General features: G+C 40.9%; 1 protein-coding gene across 7 annotated transcripts in view; it reads left to right on the forward strand.

Moving 5' to 3' along the window:
- LOC110520610 (neuronal membrane glycoprotein M6-b) overlaps positions 1–13,656 on the forward strand; it is a 50,442-nt gene extending 36,786 nt beyond the window's left edge. For 3 of the 7 annotated variants that reach the window (XM_021598005.2, XM_036975236.1, XM_021598004.2), the window contains exons 2-7: positions 2,311–2,497; positions 4,765–4,921; positions 5,255–5,423; positions 8,118–8,191; positions 8,386–8,451; positions 10,810–13,482. In XM_021598005.2, the coding sequence (XP_021453680.1) occupies positions 2,311–2,497; positions 4,765–4,921; positions 5,255–5,423; positions 8,118–8,191; positions 8,386–8,451; positions 10,810–10,959 (803 nt within the window). In that variant the 3' untranslated portion in view covers positions 10,960–13,482. Of the gene's footprint in view, positions 1–2,310; positions 2,498–4,764; positions 4,922–5,254; positions 5,424–8,117; positions 8,192–8,385; positions 8,452–9,164; positions 10,368–10,809; positions 13,483–13,630 lie in introns of those variants that run through there. The other 4 variants (XM_021598008.2, XM_036975237.1, XM_021598006.2 and 1 more) reach the window with 2 other exon arrangements.
- Positions 13,657–15,150: the final 1,494 nt, after the last annotated feature.

The raw sequence follows: 15,150 nt of genomic DNA on the forward strand, positions 1-15,150 counted from the left end.
AGAACTATACAAGGTAGAACTATATCAGGTAGATCTATATCAGGTAGAACTATACCAGGTAGTATTTGACTGGGCCTGAGGTGTATTTCATGTTGGTCCCGTCTCACTCTCCCTGGCCCTGCCTGCCATGTGTGTCTGTGTGGGAAATGTGGGCCGAGTTAACCACTCTGCTGGGCTTCGCTGCGAGCACACTCACTGGGTTGTGGTTAACATGCTGCCATGGCAACTGCTATTCACCAGCCCTCGGACAAAAATGTTTTTATCCCTCTGTGACACAAAAGGCTACGGGATGAACTTTCTGACAACACACAACTGTTGAATGGCCCTGCTCTGATGATAATATATCTGTTTTAATGTCCTTTGTCAGGCCAGAGAAAGAGGATAAACACTAACGAACTTTCAGGATTCCTGCCTCATGCAAGAGGTCTGGATTTCAATAGGCATATTATGCCCTGTCTCTCAATGTCAGAGTTCTACATTGGAATAGACTCTAGATTCTAGAACATGCACCAATGGACAGTTAATGTGATGCTGAAATCATGCCTGTAAATGTATTTAGTGCCATGTCCTCTACACAGTTACTAAGCCTCCATTCAGATCATATCCAATGGAGGAAACAGTTGTCTGGGACACAATCAAGGTGAATCTATGAATCTCTGCGTACAGTTCTACGGAACACACATTAATAAGACGTTCACATACGCACCTCCTCAACCAGGACCAGGTCATGCTACACATCTACAGTCCGCTGTTTGAAATACAACATCTTTCTAAATATATGGATCTTATTGCAAACACATTGTGCACTGTTGACATACTGTCTGTCCAGAGGCACTGCTCTGCTAGTTCATCAGAACTACACCTACCATGATACAGTCTACCATGATACAGTCTACCATGATACAATCTAGTACGATACAATCTACGACGATACAGTCTACCACAATACAATCTACCACGATACAATCTACCACGATACAGTCTACCACGATACAGTCTACCATGATAGTCTACCACGATACAATCTACCATGATACAGTCTACCATGATGCAGTCTACTACGATACAGTCTACCACAATACAGTCTACCACGATACAGTCTACCATGATAGTCTACCACGATACAATCTACCATGATACAGTCTACCATGATACAGTCTACTACGATACAGTCTACCACAATACAGTCTACCACGATACAGTCACAATACAGTCTACCATGATACAATCTACCACGATACAATCTACCACGTACAATCTAGCACGATAGTCTAGCATGATACAGTCTACCACGATAGTCTACCACGATACAATCTACCACGATACAGTCTACCACGATACAGTCTACCATGATACAATCTAGCACAATACAGTCTACCATTTCACAGTCTACCATGATACAATCTACCACGATACAATCTACCACGAAACAGGTACATTCTGCATTCTGCCATTATGAATAGCCATTGATTTCCATTAGGGTTTGGCTGGAAACCACAGCACAGTACTGACCTGTCTGCCTCCCATTAGTGCACTTTAATTCTGCCGATGAATAGTCAGGATAGACTGCCCTTCCTGGCTGCACAGACAGACAGACAGACAGACAGACAGACAGACAGACAGACAGGCAGGCAGGCAGGCAGGCAGATAGATGCCCATACCAGATGGCAAGTTAAGTCTCATTCTATCATGATGAGTAGTCCACAAGTTCAAGATTTGATCATCATTCACTCATACCTCATTAAAATACCACTCCACTGTTCACGCTACATGTGTGTTGGTAGTGTGTGTACATAGTTTTTGTAGTGTATTGGTAGGTGGGGAGTCTGCAATGATGAGTCATTTAGAGGAGGTTGAAAAAGTCAGTACATGTTCTTACTGAGTTCTGATGAACAGTGAATAATTAAATTACCTCGACTGTACTGTCATTGGTTATGCAACGGCTCATTTGAATGTTTCAGTGAGTTGAACTTAAAAGTTGTCCCTAAACTCAGCCCATGGACTAGTGTGAAGATGACCATGTATATGATTTAAGTGCTGGACCAATACGTCAGCTTTTCTGAGTATGATGGAGTGAAACACAACGCCCTTATATGGACTTTGCAATGGTTTAAGAAATATCAGGTTGACCAATATGACCAAAATGGCCAATTTGGCCCAGTGAAAAGCGCACAGAAGAATAAATAAAAAATGTATTGTCTCTCTCAAAAGACAACAATTACTGCTTTGAATATTCTGTGGTGAAAGATTCAATCAACAAGTTGACTGTTCTCCCTATTTGTTTCTCTCTCTCTCTGTGTTTCCATGGAGGTTGCTTCGAGTGCTGCATCAAGTGTCTGGGCGGGGTGCCGTATGCATCGCTGGTGGCCACCATCCTATGTTTCTCCGGCGTGGCCCTGTTCTGTGGCTGCGGCCATGTGGCCCTCACCGGCACCCTTACCATCCTGGAGAACCACTTCTCCAAAGTCACCTCTGACCACGCCATGCTGACCGACGTGTGAGTGACCGAACCCTGACCCCATGAGTAGGGCTAGGAGTCCTTGACCTTAACCTGTCCATGAAAAGCAATGCTCCCTAGTGATATCCTATAAGCTATAATTAAGGCCTGGCTAACCGTAAGTATCCAACTGAATGGCCAGAGTAGAGCATTATTAAGATACAACTGGTCCCCCAAACCCGTACATGTCAATCCAGGCAGTAGTAGTGGCTATATGTTTACAACGATATCCTGAAAAAATTAACTATTTCTACCAGTTATACACTACCATTAAAAAGATTGGGGTCTCTTAGAAATGTCCTTGTTTTTGAAAGTAAATAACATTTTTTCCGTCCATTATAATACATCAAATTGATCAGAAACACAGTGTAGACGTTGTTAATGTTGTAAATGACTATTGTAGCTGGAAACGGATGCTTTTTTTCATGGAATATCTACATAGGCGTACAGAGGTCCATTATCAGCAACCATCACTCCTGTGTTCCAATGGCACATTGTGTTAGCTAATCCAACTTTATAATTTTAAAAGGCTAATTGATCATTAGAAACCCTTTTGTAATTATGTTAGCACAGCTGGAAACTGTTTTTCTGATTAAAGATGCAATAATACTGGCCTTCTTTAGACTAGTTGAGTATCTGGAGCGGGTTCGATTACAGGCTCAAAATGGCCAGAAACAAATCATTTTCTTCTGAAACTCATATTCTTGTTTTGAGAAATGAAGGCTATTACATGCGAGAAATCTCGTACAACGCTTTGTACTACTCCCATCACAGATACAGCGCAAACTGCCTCTAACCAGAATAGAAAGAGGAGTGGGAGGCCCCGGTGCACAACTGAGATGCCTCACAAGTCCTCATCTGGCAGCTTCATTAAATAGTACCCGCAAAACACCAGTCTCAACATCAACAGTGAAGATTACTATTTAATGAAGCTGCCAGTTGAGGACTTGTGAGGCACCTGATTCTCAAACTAGACACTCTAGTGTACTTGTCCTCTTGCTCAGTTGTGCACCGAGGCCTCCCACTCCTCTTTCTATTCTGGTTAGTGCCAGTTTGCACTGTTCTGTGAAGGGAGCAGTACACAGCGTTGTGCAAGATCTTCAGTTTCTTGGCAATTTCTCACATGGAATAGCGATAATTTCTCAGAACAAGAATAGACTGATGAGTTTCAGAAGAAAGTCCTTTGTTTCTGGCCATTTTGATCCTGTAATCGAAACCACAAATGCTGATGCTCCAGAAACTCAACTTGTCTAAAGAAGGCCAGTTTTATTGCTTCTTTAATCAGCACAACCCTTTTAGTCTTAGTGAGCTGAGCCGCCTAGCATAGATAAGCCCTATCAATGAATTACAGGTACTTTTATATAGATATCTTTTCTTCAATGAGCTCATCACAACAGCTATTTTTTTATCAAATAAAAACCTCTGCTTGCACCTTACCCCAGATGAGACCTCTTTTAGATCCATTAGTCTATAGCAAGAGAGGAGAAACATAGAGGAGAGGAAGAACAGGACAAGTGTTTTGTTATGAGGTTTAAGGGGAGTCTCTGTGAGTGCCCATTTTAATTTCAATTTTCAAGTTTTAATGTCACGTGTACTTAAGTGATAATGCCAGAGAAGCCGGTGTTTGGAAGATATCTTGGCACGGGTGTTGTTAGGCCCAAGACCAAGGTATGATGCCAATCTATTTGCTCCGTTCCAGCCATCATCATGAGTCGTTCTTCCCTCAGAAGCCTCCACTGGTGTGTATAAAGGAGAGGTTTTTAGTGGCTGAGAGCCAACACGTTAGTGTGGTAAATATTAGTATAACAAAACTACCCATGCCAGTTTCTCTTGGCTAAGAGCTGAGGAGAGACTGACTGCATCACTTCCTCTTTTTATAACAAACATGAATGTGTTGAAAACTCCAAATTGTTTGTATAGTCAACCTACACACAGCTCTGACACACACACTTACCCCATCAGACATACCACCAGGGGTATCTTCACAGTCTCAAAATCCAGAACAAATTCAAGAAAGCGTACAGTATTATATAGCGCCATTATTGCATGGAACTCCGTTCCATCTCAAACTGTGCCAATATATCCTCCAAACACCGTCTTCGAGGGCAGGCAAACCGTGCCAATATGTCCTCCAAACACCTGTCACATTTACGGTTTCTCCTCTAGCCTCATGTTGGAGGCTGAAACATAACATTATATTATAATATTGGATTATCCCTAATGGACAGAACACAGAGCGGGTTTATGTGGGATTTGCTCCTATACAGAATACAGCTGATGCAGTACGTCATCTATGGCATCGCCTCCTTCTTCTTCCTCTACGGAATCATCCTGCTGGCCGAGGGCTTCTACACCACCAGCGCTGTGAAGGAGCTGCACAGCGAGTTCAAGACCACCATCTGTGGACGCTGTATTAGCGGCATGGTACGTAACTAAAGTGAACCACTGGACTGTGTTAACCGTGCACTGAACTTACACCAAACAACGAAACTCATGCAACAAGCCAGTCTTTGTTTTTATGTACTCAACCCGAACCACGTGGACACCTGAGTTCTGTTTTAATGTGATCAATCAAACAAGCTGATGACATAATGACGACGTCTGAGTAAATACTCTTCGCAAACGGACACGAAAGCATGCCCTCTCTTTTATGCCTACCGGTCAAATAGACACAAACAACAGCTATGAAAATACTAGTTATGATCCAGATCTTCCTAATGCCAATGTGATGCTATTTTTGTACGTGTGTTTTCTCAGTTTGTGTTCCTGACCTACATCCTGGGTATCGCCTGGCTGGGTGTGTTTGGTTTCTCCGCCGTGCCCGTCTTCCTCTTCTACAACATCTGGTCCACCTGCAACGCCATGAGGTCACCTGTGGCTAACCTCACCAACGTGGACACCATCTGTGTCGACGTTCGTCAGTACGGTAAGGGAAAACCGGAGTTACAGCCAAGGTCATCTTCATTAGGCACCATGTGAAAGAAAACAGACTGAAACTGAGAGGGATTACCTGAACTCTTCCAATAAGAAAGGCTTGTTTTGTCTTCCCGTTGCAACATTATCTCTACGCTGTGCCATAATGAATATGACCAAAACCATCCAGGGTCCCTTCTACCCATAACACAGAGCAGGTGTTTCCAATACTTTATGTGTACAGTTGCCTGTTGAGGCTGTGGATCACTGATTTCTATTGGTGTGTATCACAGGAGGTTGGTGGCACCTTAATTGGGGAGGATTGGCTAGTGTTAATGGCTGGAGGGGAATATGTGGAATGGTATCAAATACATCAAACACAAGGTTTGATGCCAATCTATTTGCTCCGTTCCAGCCATCATCATGAGTCGTTCTTCCCTCAGAAGCCTCCAATGGTGTGTATAAAGATAAGGAGAGATTTTTAGTGGCTGAGAGCCAACACGTTAGTGTGGTAAATATTAGTATTACAAAACTACCCATGCCAGTTTCTCCTGGCTAAGAGCTGAGGAGAGACTGACTGCATCACTTCCTCTTTTTATAACAAACATGAATGTGTTGAAAACTCCAAATTGTTTGTATAGTCAACCTACACACAGCTCTGACACACACACTTACCCCATCAGACATGCCACCAGGGGACTTTTCACAGTCCCCAAATTCAAGAAAGCGTACAGTATAATATAGAGCCATTAGAGATAAAGCAACACCTCACGGTGCCATGCCTCTCCCCTATTTGATCTAGATAGTTTGTGTGTATGCATTGATATGTAGGCTACATGTGCCATTTTTAAATGTACAGTTGAACTCGGAAGTTTACATACACCTTAGCCAAATACATTTAAACTCAGTTTTTCACGATTCCTGACATTTAATCCTAGTAAAAATTCACTGTCTTAGGTCAGTTAGGATCACCACTTTCTTTTAAGAATGTGAAATGTCAGAATAGTAGAGAGAATGATTTATTTCAGTTTTTATTTATTCCATTACATTCCCAGTGGGTCAGAAGTTTACATACACTCAATTAGTATTTGGTAGCATTGCCTTTAAATGGTTTAACTTGGGTCAAACATTTGGGGTAGCCTTCCACAAGCTTCCCACAATATGTTGGGTGAATTTTGACCCATTTTTCCTGACAGAGCTGGTGTAACTGAGTCAGGTTTGTAGGCCTCCTTGCTTGCACACTCTTTTTCAGTTCTGCCCACACATTTTATATAGGATTGAGGTCATTGTTTGTGATGGCCACTCCAATAACTTGACTTTGTTGTCCTTAAGCCATTTTGCCACAACTTTGGAAGTATGCTTGGGGTCATTGTCCATTTGGAAGACCCATTTGCAATCAAGCTTTAACTGATGTCTTGAGATGTTGCTTCATTATATCCACATAATTTCCCCCCATTATGATGCCATCTATTTTGTGAAGTGCACCAGTCCCTCCTGCAGCAGTGCACCCTCACAACATGATGCTGCCACCCCCGAGCTTCACGGTTGGGATGGTGTTCTTCGGCTTGCAAGCATCCCCCTTTTACCTCCAAACATAACGATGGTCATTATGGCCAAACAGTTCTATTTTTTGCTTCATGAGACCAGAGGACATTTCTCGAAAAAGTACGATCTTTGTCCCCATGTGCAGTTGCAAACTATAGTTTGGCTTTTTTTATGGTGATTTTGGAGCAGTGGCTTCTTCCTTGCTGAGCGGAATTTCAGGTTATGTCGATATAGGACTTGTTTTACTGTGGATATGGATACTTTTGTACCTGTTTCCTCCAGCATCTTCACAAAGTCATTTCCATGTTTCACACCAAAGTACGTTCATCTCTAGGAGACAGAACGCGTCTCCTTCCTGAGCGGTATGACGGCTGCGTGGTCCCATGGTGTTTATACTTGTATACTATTATTTGAACAGATGAATGTGGTGCCTTCAGGCATTTGGATATTGCTCCCAAGGATGAACCAGACTTTTAAGGTCTAAGGTCTTAGCTGATTTATTTTGATTTTCCCATTATGTCAAGCAAAGAGGCACTGAGTTTGAAGGTAGGCCTTGAAATACATCCACAGGTACTCCTCCAATTGACTCAAATGATGTCAGAACTTCTCAAGCCATGACATCATTTTCTGGAATTTTCCAAGCTGTTTAAAGTCACAGTCAACTTAGGGTATGTACGTTTCTGACCCACTGGAATTGTGAAACAGTGAATTATAAGTGAAATAATCTGTCTGTAAACAATTGTTGGAAAAATGTCATGTTTCATGTTTTGTGTGGAACCCAGGAAGAGTAGGTGTGGCTTTCGCAACAGCTAATGGGGTTCCTAATAAAATACCAAATACCACTTGTGGCATCTTTTCTCTGGCTCGATATCCTCCGTCTCCTCTCAGGTTTTATAGCAGAAATAAGACATTATAACAGCCTAAAATGACCAGTGTGTCACCTTGTACAGGTTTGTTACACTCCACTCTACAAGCATGACATTTTAATGGAGATTTCATCTAAGTTATAACCATATCGTAAATTTGAATGTGATATGTGGCTATGGCCAAATAAGGATGGTTCCTTTACTGTGTATCTATATGAATTCTATGAATACTGATGACATGATGTGAGGAATTTGCTGTGTCAATATTAACCTTTGAATTGAACGACTGTCTGCAGGTATCATCCCCTGGAACGCATCGCCAGGCAAGGCTTGTGGGTCCACACTTGGAGACATCTGTAATACCAGTGAGGTAAGGCATCTCTCCTCCCATCCTCAGTCATTATTTTGACCAGTGATATACTGTACTGTCTATTATGTGGGTGCCATTACTTTTGAGATGCATGCTCACAATAACAGTGCAAGGGCCACAGAAAAACACACATCTGTATTCACAATGAGTTACTGTACTGGTACTGTGTTCAATCACATGAATGTCTTTTTCAGTTCTACCTGTCCTACCACCTGTACATCATAGCATGTGCTGGAGCCGGGGCCACTGTCATTGCTCTGGTAAGTTCATCTCTCTCTCTCTCTCTCTCTCTCTCTCTCTCTCTCTCCTCTCTCTCTTCTCTCTCTCTCGCTCTCATCCTCTCCTTCAGTCCATCCTTGCAGTTTGTATCTGACTGTAGATCATGAATCCAGTGCTCCTCTCCTCATTTCCCATATGGTTTATGTAACCTCTGACTGTAAGGCAGAATACCCGTAGACTTTTCCACAACTCCAATCCCATTCTCTGTAAACCATCTGCTTAGATGCCCCGGGCCCCAGACTTATTTTAGGAAAGTAGAAACAGGGTGGACGTTTGTCCTGTATCGGGACACATGGCTATGTTTATACAGTACAAAGGGGAATATCTGTAAGGATATAAACATGTGTAGACTACATCAGAGTTCTTTGAACTAAGGGCGCCCCATTTCCGAAGAGTATAGAGTCCCGTCTTGGGTGTTTTGAAAACAATGAGTAATGATAGAAGAGGGAAATTCTCTGTCAAGGCCATGCAGTCCCTTTTTCCTCTCTGATTGCTACCAAAGAGTGTTTCATAGGGTTCCATTGAACTCATATATATATAGGTGACAAACATGAATATTTTACTAGTACTTGTGTTTTTTTTTTTTTTACAAGTAAAAAGTTGAAACATCAGTTGTTGCCAAAATATGGCAGCCATGCACATGCATGTCCTTGGGGCGTTCTCTTACCGCCTGTATTTTGTTCTCTTCCACCAGCTGATCTACATGATGGCTACCACTTATAACTTTGCCGTTTTGAAGTTTAAGAGTCGAGAAGACTGCTGCACTAAGTTTTAACTGGTGTTCAGAGACACGGTCTATGACACGGCTCTGAGTAGACAGCAGCCACTTACTACACGGACTAAAAATAGACAGCAACATATCTCCATTAGCCTTCACCTAAAGTGTAAATAGCTGATTGTATGCATCTTTTAGCATGTGTTATCCAGAGATAGGTTTGCCTGAAGGACCAACTGTACCTGAAGAGAATTGTCTTAAGAATGGGGTGGTGTAAAGTTGAGAGAGTTATGCTTTTCTCCATTTCTTGTTAAGATCTGATTAGGACAATAAATCAGTAATAACTCCCTTAAATGAATAGCACTCTGGCTAATAAACAGTAGGCATGGAAGAGGAAGACAAAAAACACAATCTGAGAACAATACTGTATTATGAAGGAGTTCTCCGTCAGTTGCCATGACCATCGTGCTTAAATTTGGGGTGAAAATGTATTTGTTTTTTGCTAATGTTCAATTTGTCAGAAGACCAGCCAGGCTTGGAAAAGTGCCTTTCCCCCATTAATGTTTTAGGATTGATCGTGTGTACTTTTGTATTTTCTTGGTGCAAGACACAAAGTGTTACACAGTGAATTTGAATTGTCAGTATTACAAGCTTCTATTACAAACTAGTTCCTCAGTCGTATATAGATATATAGATACAGATAGTCTTCACACGTAAGATGACGCAGACAAGGATGAACAGCATTTCAAAACCAATAACTGCACATATAACTAGTATTGTGAAGGGTAATCCCAGTACCAGGGGTATATTTTCCATCAAGGTATATAGCCTCAGTTGATGACTTCATATATTTCATAAAGGAAGTGTTCTTGTTTTAGAGGAGTAATGTAATTGCTATGGGACCTGATGCCTTCATAGCTTCAGCTGATAGTTTTGATTGGTTTCTTCCTCTTTGACTCATTCAGAAACATTACATTTTTTTTTAAAGAGCCACTGTTGTTGTTGTTTTTTTTTAACACTGAGCCTGCATGCTTACTTTATTTCATTTGGATTCCTTAATCTGTTTATGATTACTTATATTCCATATTTCCATAAATATTTAATTATTTCCGAAGATTTTTGAAGACTTGTAGTTATTATTTTTCTCTTTCTATACAAAATAAACAATCTTTGTGTACAAAATATCCCCAATGGTTTTATATTTCTTCTCAAATGAAAAAGAGACACTGAGAACAGTACCAGTGACAGAAAACCTGTTCCATCTCATACCACAATCCAATGCCCCTCTAACCTCTACTAACCACCTTCATCATCAAGCTGGCATGCAAAACCTAAAACCCCACTACCCTTCCTCTCCCTCTCCCCTTTTTAAATGTCTCTGTAATATTCTTTAATAATCATGTTAGTAGTGTTGAGGATAATGGCATTACTTTGAAGGTGTGTCTGTTGTCTGCTTAACATTGTGTTTTCTCTGTGTGTGTGTGTGCGCGCGCGCGTGTGTGTGCGTGCGTGTGTGCGTGTGTGTGTGTGTGTGTGTGCGTGCGTGTGACCTAGCTCTGCCTCATGTAGCCTGCTTTGCATCTTACCATGCTCACTGGCCATCCACCTCGGCCCTCTCTTCCAGATCCACTTCCTCATGATTCTTTCAGCAAACTGGGCCTACCTAAAGGATGCCAGTCGCATGCATGCCTACCAGGACATCAAACTGAAGGAAGAGCAGGAGCTGCATGACTTCACGTCTCGTTCAAAGGAATGCCTCAATTCCTACACATAAGGATTACGCCCTGGTCCACACACACACACACACACACACACACACACACACGCCATCTCAGGCGGTCTGACCAAGAGAACCCATAACCTGCCAGCTGCCCTCATTCAGCGCAGTAGTAATGCGGCTCCTGACAAACTAATGCATCAATGTCTCTTTCTACAACTAACTGATCAAGACATTTGTGTCAGAACCTCTGTTTCTTGTGTGAATATACTTTTGTTTTTATTTTTCTAATTTTCATAGGAATGTTTTTGTTGCGATTTATTTTTTTCTTATTTTGATTTTTTTCTAACCAGTGATTGCTGGTGAACTTGAAACATTGCACTATTCTAAAACACGAAGGAAATAAATAATGAAGCGTGTTTTAGAGTGTTCTGTTGTGATTCTGGTCTAACTGTCGGCCATTATGAATTAGGAAGAGCGGGGAAGTTCTTGTCAGCGAGAAGAGAATCCGTTTTTTTTTTTATTTTTTTTTTTATCAAAGATGCAGTTTTGATTACACCTCATAGCACAACATGAAACGCCTTACAACATCACAGATATATATACAAGTGGTGCAATGTCCTGTTGCTAATTGCAAACAAGTTAGTTCCTCCTGGCTCTGAATGGAGAGCATATGAAGAGGAGGAATGTGAAGGCAAAACAACATTCTATTGTGCAACAGAACATGTATGTGTTGGCTTCTTTGACAAGGTGTTTACGTTGCCCCTCTGCCCATTTCAAACGGTTAGGGTTTAAAAAAAACTGTTCTCTTGCTAGTAGTTTGAGTTTAAATAGGTGTGCTCATTCTGATTCTAGAATTTCACAAGTTACATTCCAACTAAAATGTTAATGTTTGAATTGATGTAATAATGATGTAAAATCCTAATTCCCTAAAAGAGGAACTACCTCATGCCTACGCAGGTACACTTACTGAACATGCACAGGTATTTTAGCTGAGATAACCACGTGCCCATGTAACTGTAAACAAACCTGTGGCGGTTGGGTTTTTAAATTTGAGTCCTTTTAGGAGGAATCCTTTACATTTTTAGTCCTTACACCATTAGTCCTTACACCATTAGTCCTTACACCATTAGAACTTACAATTTTAGTTTATTTATTTTACCCTGGCAAGTGAATGGTGCCAATAAGAATTATACAGTTAGACTGACCAAAATATTTCATCTTAATACATGGCCATTGTGTGATTCCATGGTTAATAATTAGTATCGTTTTAGTTTTTCAAATGTAGCATTTTTATAGACAGTCTACATATAATTTAAAATGTTGATTAATGTCTTTGTGAGATGAAAAATAAAGGTCAAATTTGACTATTAAACATGAGGATGGTTTGTTGCACAGAGTGGCTTGTATGTCCAAAGTATCGTTGGGATGAATAAATGCTTCTTATTGTATAGTGTATGATCTTCCACAGTTCATCCCAAATTCCCATGTGTGACTTGAAATTCCCATTTGCGATTGTCGAATCGTTATCCCTGTAACTACAAGATACAACAGGCTTACATTTTACTTGGTTGAGAGAAAACGAGTGTTCTGAAACTAAATGTTCATGTGCTTTGTTACCATGGCAAACCTTGTGATTTAGACAGTGCAAGTCAGTGAACATTAACCGTTCTCCATTCAAGCTGAGATAACTCTGTGTTAGGGTGTTGATCTGTACAATTTAAACATGTTACAAGTCAGCAGTTTATTTTTTTTGTGATGTTTCAATCTTGTTTTTTTTATTGAAAATATAACCACTTAAAAGAACAAACAAAAAAATGTTTTCTAAATTTCTTGAATTGTATTTCAGTATTGTTTTTTTTTTTACGCGCAATTGTTAAAATACTGACATCATTACTGATGCAATCTTTATCTGTTATTTAGAAGAGACTTACAGGAATATTGACGTTTATTCATTAGTGCATTAAGGAGAAACTGTTTCTGCAGTGATACAGGTGATGTGTAGTCATTTGTACTGACAACTATGGTAGGCAGTGTTTGCCGGTTTCCAGAGAACAATTTAGTCCACTGTATGTCATTGTAGTCCACGGTGTTTCTTAGTTCTGAAGTATATAACTCCTCTATAGTATTTTCTATTAGTGTCAAGGTCTTCCTTGGGAATTTATTTCAGGTAATACTTAACTTGTCACAGTATTCTGAATATTGATCATCACACCTCACCCTATGATTGAAAATGCCAATCTGACCATGAATGGAATACGATTCGGCCAAAGTTTATAAGCCACTGTATGTCTTGATTGTTTTGTAAACAAAGTGGCCTCTGAAATATAGTACAACAGATTCAAAAGGTTTGTAGTGGCCTGCAGGAATATGACTTTGATGTGAATTGAATGACATTACCGTCCCATCATACAGTACTTCCTGTGTATAAATGTACCAAAAAAGAATAGTAATCAAAATGGCTACCGATCAAACACCAGGAGGACACCAATCCAACGTCCTGGCTGGGATCCCCTTTGACATTTCTCTCTCTCTCTAATTGTTTTTATGAAAATAAAAAATAAAATATGTACTCCTAAATTATGTACGCCATTCATTTTCCATGTCAAAGGGCATAAAACCTAATGTCATGGTACACAGACAGACACAGACACACAGACACAGACAGACACAGACACACAGACACAGACAGACACACACAAACACAGACACACACACACACACACAGACACACACACACACACACACACACACACACACCAACAGTTCTTCAACTTATGTGTGTGTGTCAAACCTGTACACGCTGACTCCATCTTTGCTCCATGCCCATCTTCATGTTTTTATGGAGAGGATCTTTGTCGAGGACGGGGCCTTCTTTTCTTCAGGCTCCTCTGCCTCCTTCTGTTCTGGGGGGGAGCAGTGAGGCCTCCTCAGGGCCTGTAGTGTCCTGGAGTAGTAGCTCTGGAATGTGCTGGGCTCTGGAGGGAGAGTTAGAGAGACACAAAATGAGGCTCTTTATGCTCTGGTCGTAAATCAGTGAGGGTAGGAGGACACAGCATACATCATCAGACAGGATGACCAACACAGTATACATGACCAACACAGAATACATCATCAGACAGGATAACCAACACAGAATACACCATCAGACAGGATAACCCACACAGAATACATCATCAGACAGGATAACCAACACAGAATACACCATCAGACAGGATAACCAACACAGAATACATCATCAGACAGGATAACCAACACAGAATACACCATCAGACAGGATAACCAACACAGAATACATCATCAGACAGGATAACCAACACAGAATACATCATCAGACAGGATAACCAACACAGAATACACCACCAGACAGGATAACCAACACAGAATACATCATCAGACAGGATAACCAACACAGAATACACCATCAGACAGGATAACCAACACAGAATACATCATCAGACAGGATAACCAACACAGAATACACCATCAGACAGGATAACCAACACAGAATACACCACCAGACAGGATAACCAACACAGAATACATAATCAGACAGGATAACCAACACAGAATACATCATCAGACAGGATAACCAACACAGAATACATCATCAGACAGGATAACCAACACAGAATACATCATCAGACAGGATAACCAACACAGAATACATCATCAGACAGGATAACCAACACAGAATACATCATCAGACAGGATAACCAACACAGAATACATCATCAGACAGGATAACCAACACAGAATACATCATCAGACAGGATAACCAACACAGAATACATCATCAGACAGGATAACCAACACAGAATACATCATCAGACAGGATAACCAACACAGAATACATAATCAGACAGGATAACCAACACAGAATACATCATCAGACAGGATAACCAACACAGAATACATCATCAGACAGGATAACCAACACAGAATACATCATATATATATATTTTTTACCTTTATTTTACTAGGCAAGTCAGTTAAGAACAAATTCTTATTTTCAATGACGGCCTAGGAACAGTGGGTTAACTGCCTGTTCAGGGGCAGAACGACAGATTTGTACCTTGTCAGCTCGGGGATTCGAACTTGCAACCTTTCGGTTACTAGTCCAACACTCTAGGCTACCCTGCCGCCCCAGCTGCCCTTCATCCTCACCATTGTGCAGGGCCAGTGAAAGGCCACTCTGGAGGCCAGTCACACAGCCATTAAAACATAGACATTTGAAAACAGTGATTT

The sequence above is a fragment of the Oncorhynchus mykiss genome, chromosome 3 (genome assembly GCF_013265735.2).
Source record: "Oncorhynchus mykiss isolate Arlee chromosome 3, USDA_OmykA_1.1, whole genome shotgun sequence".
NCBI classification, from domain to species: domain Eukaryota; kingdom Metazoa; phylum Chordata; class Actinopteri; order Salmoniformes; family Salmonidae; genus Oncorhynchus; species Oncorhynchus mykiss.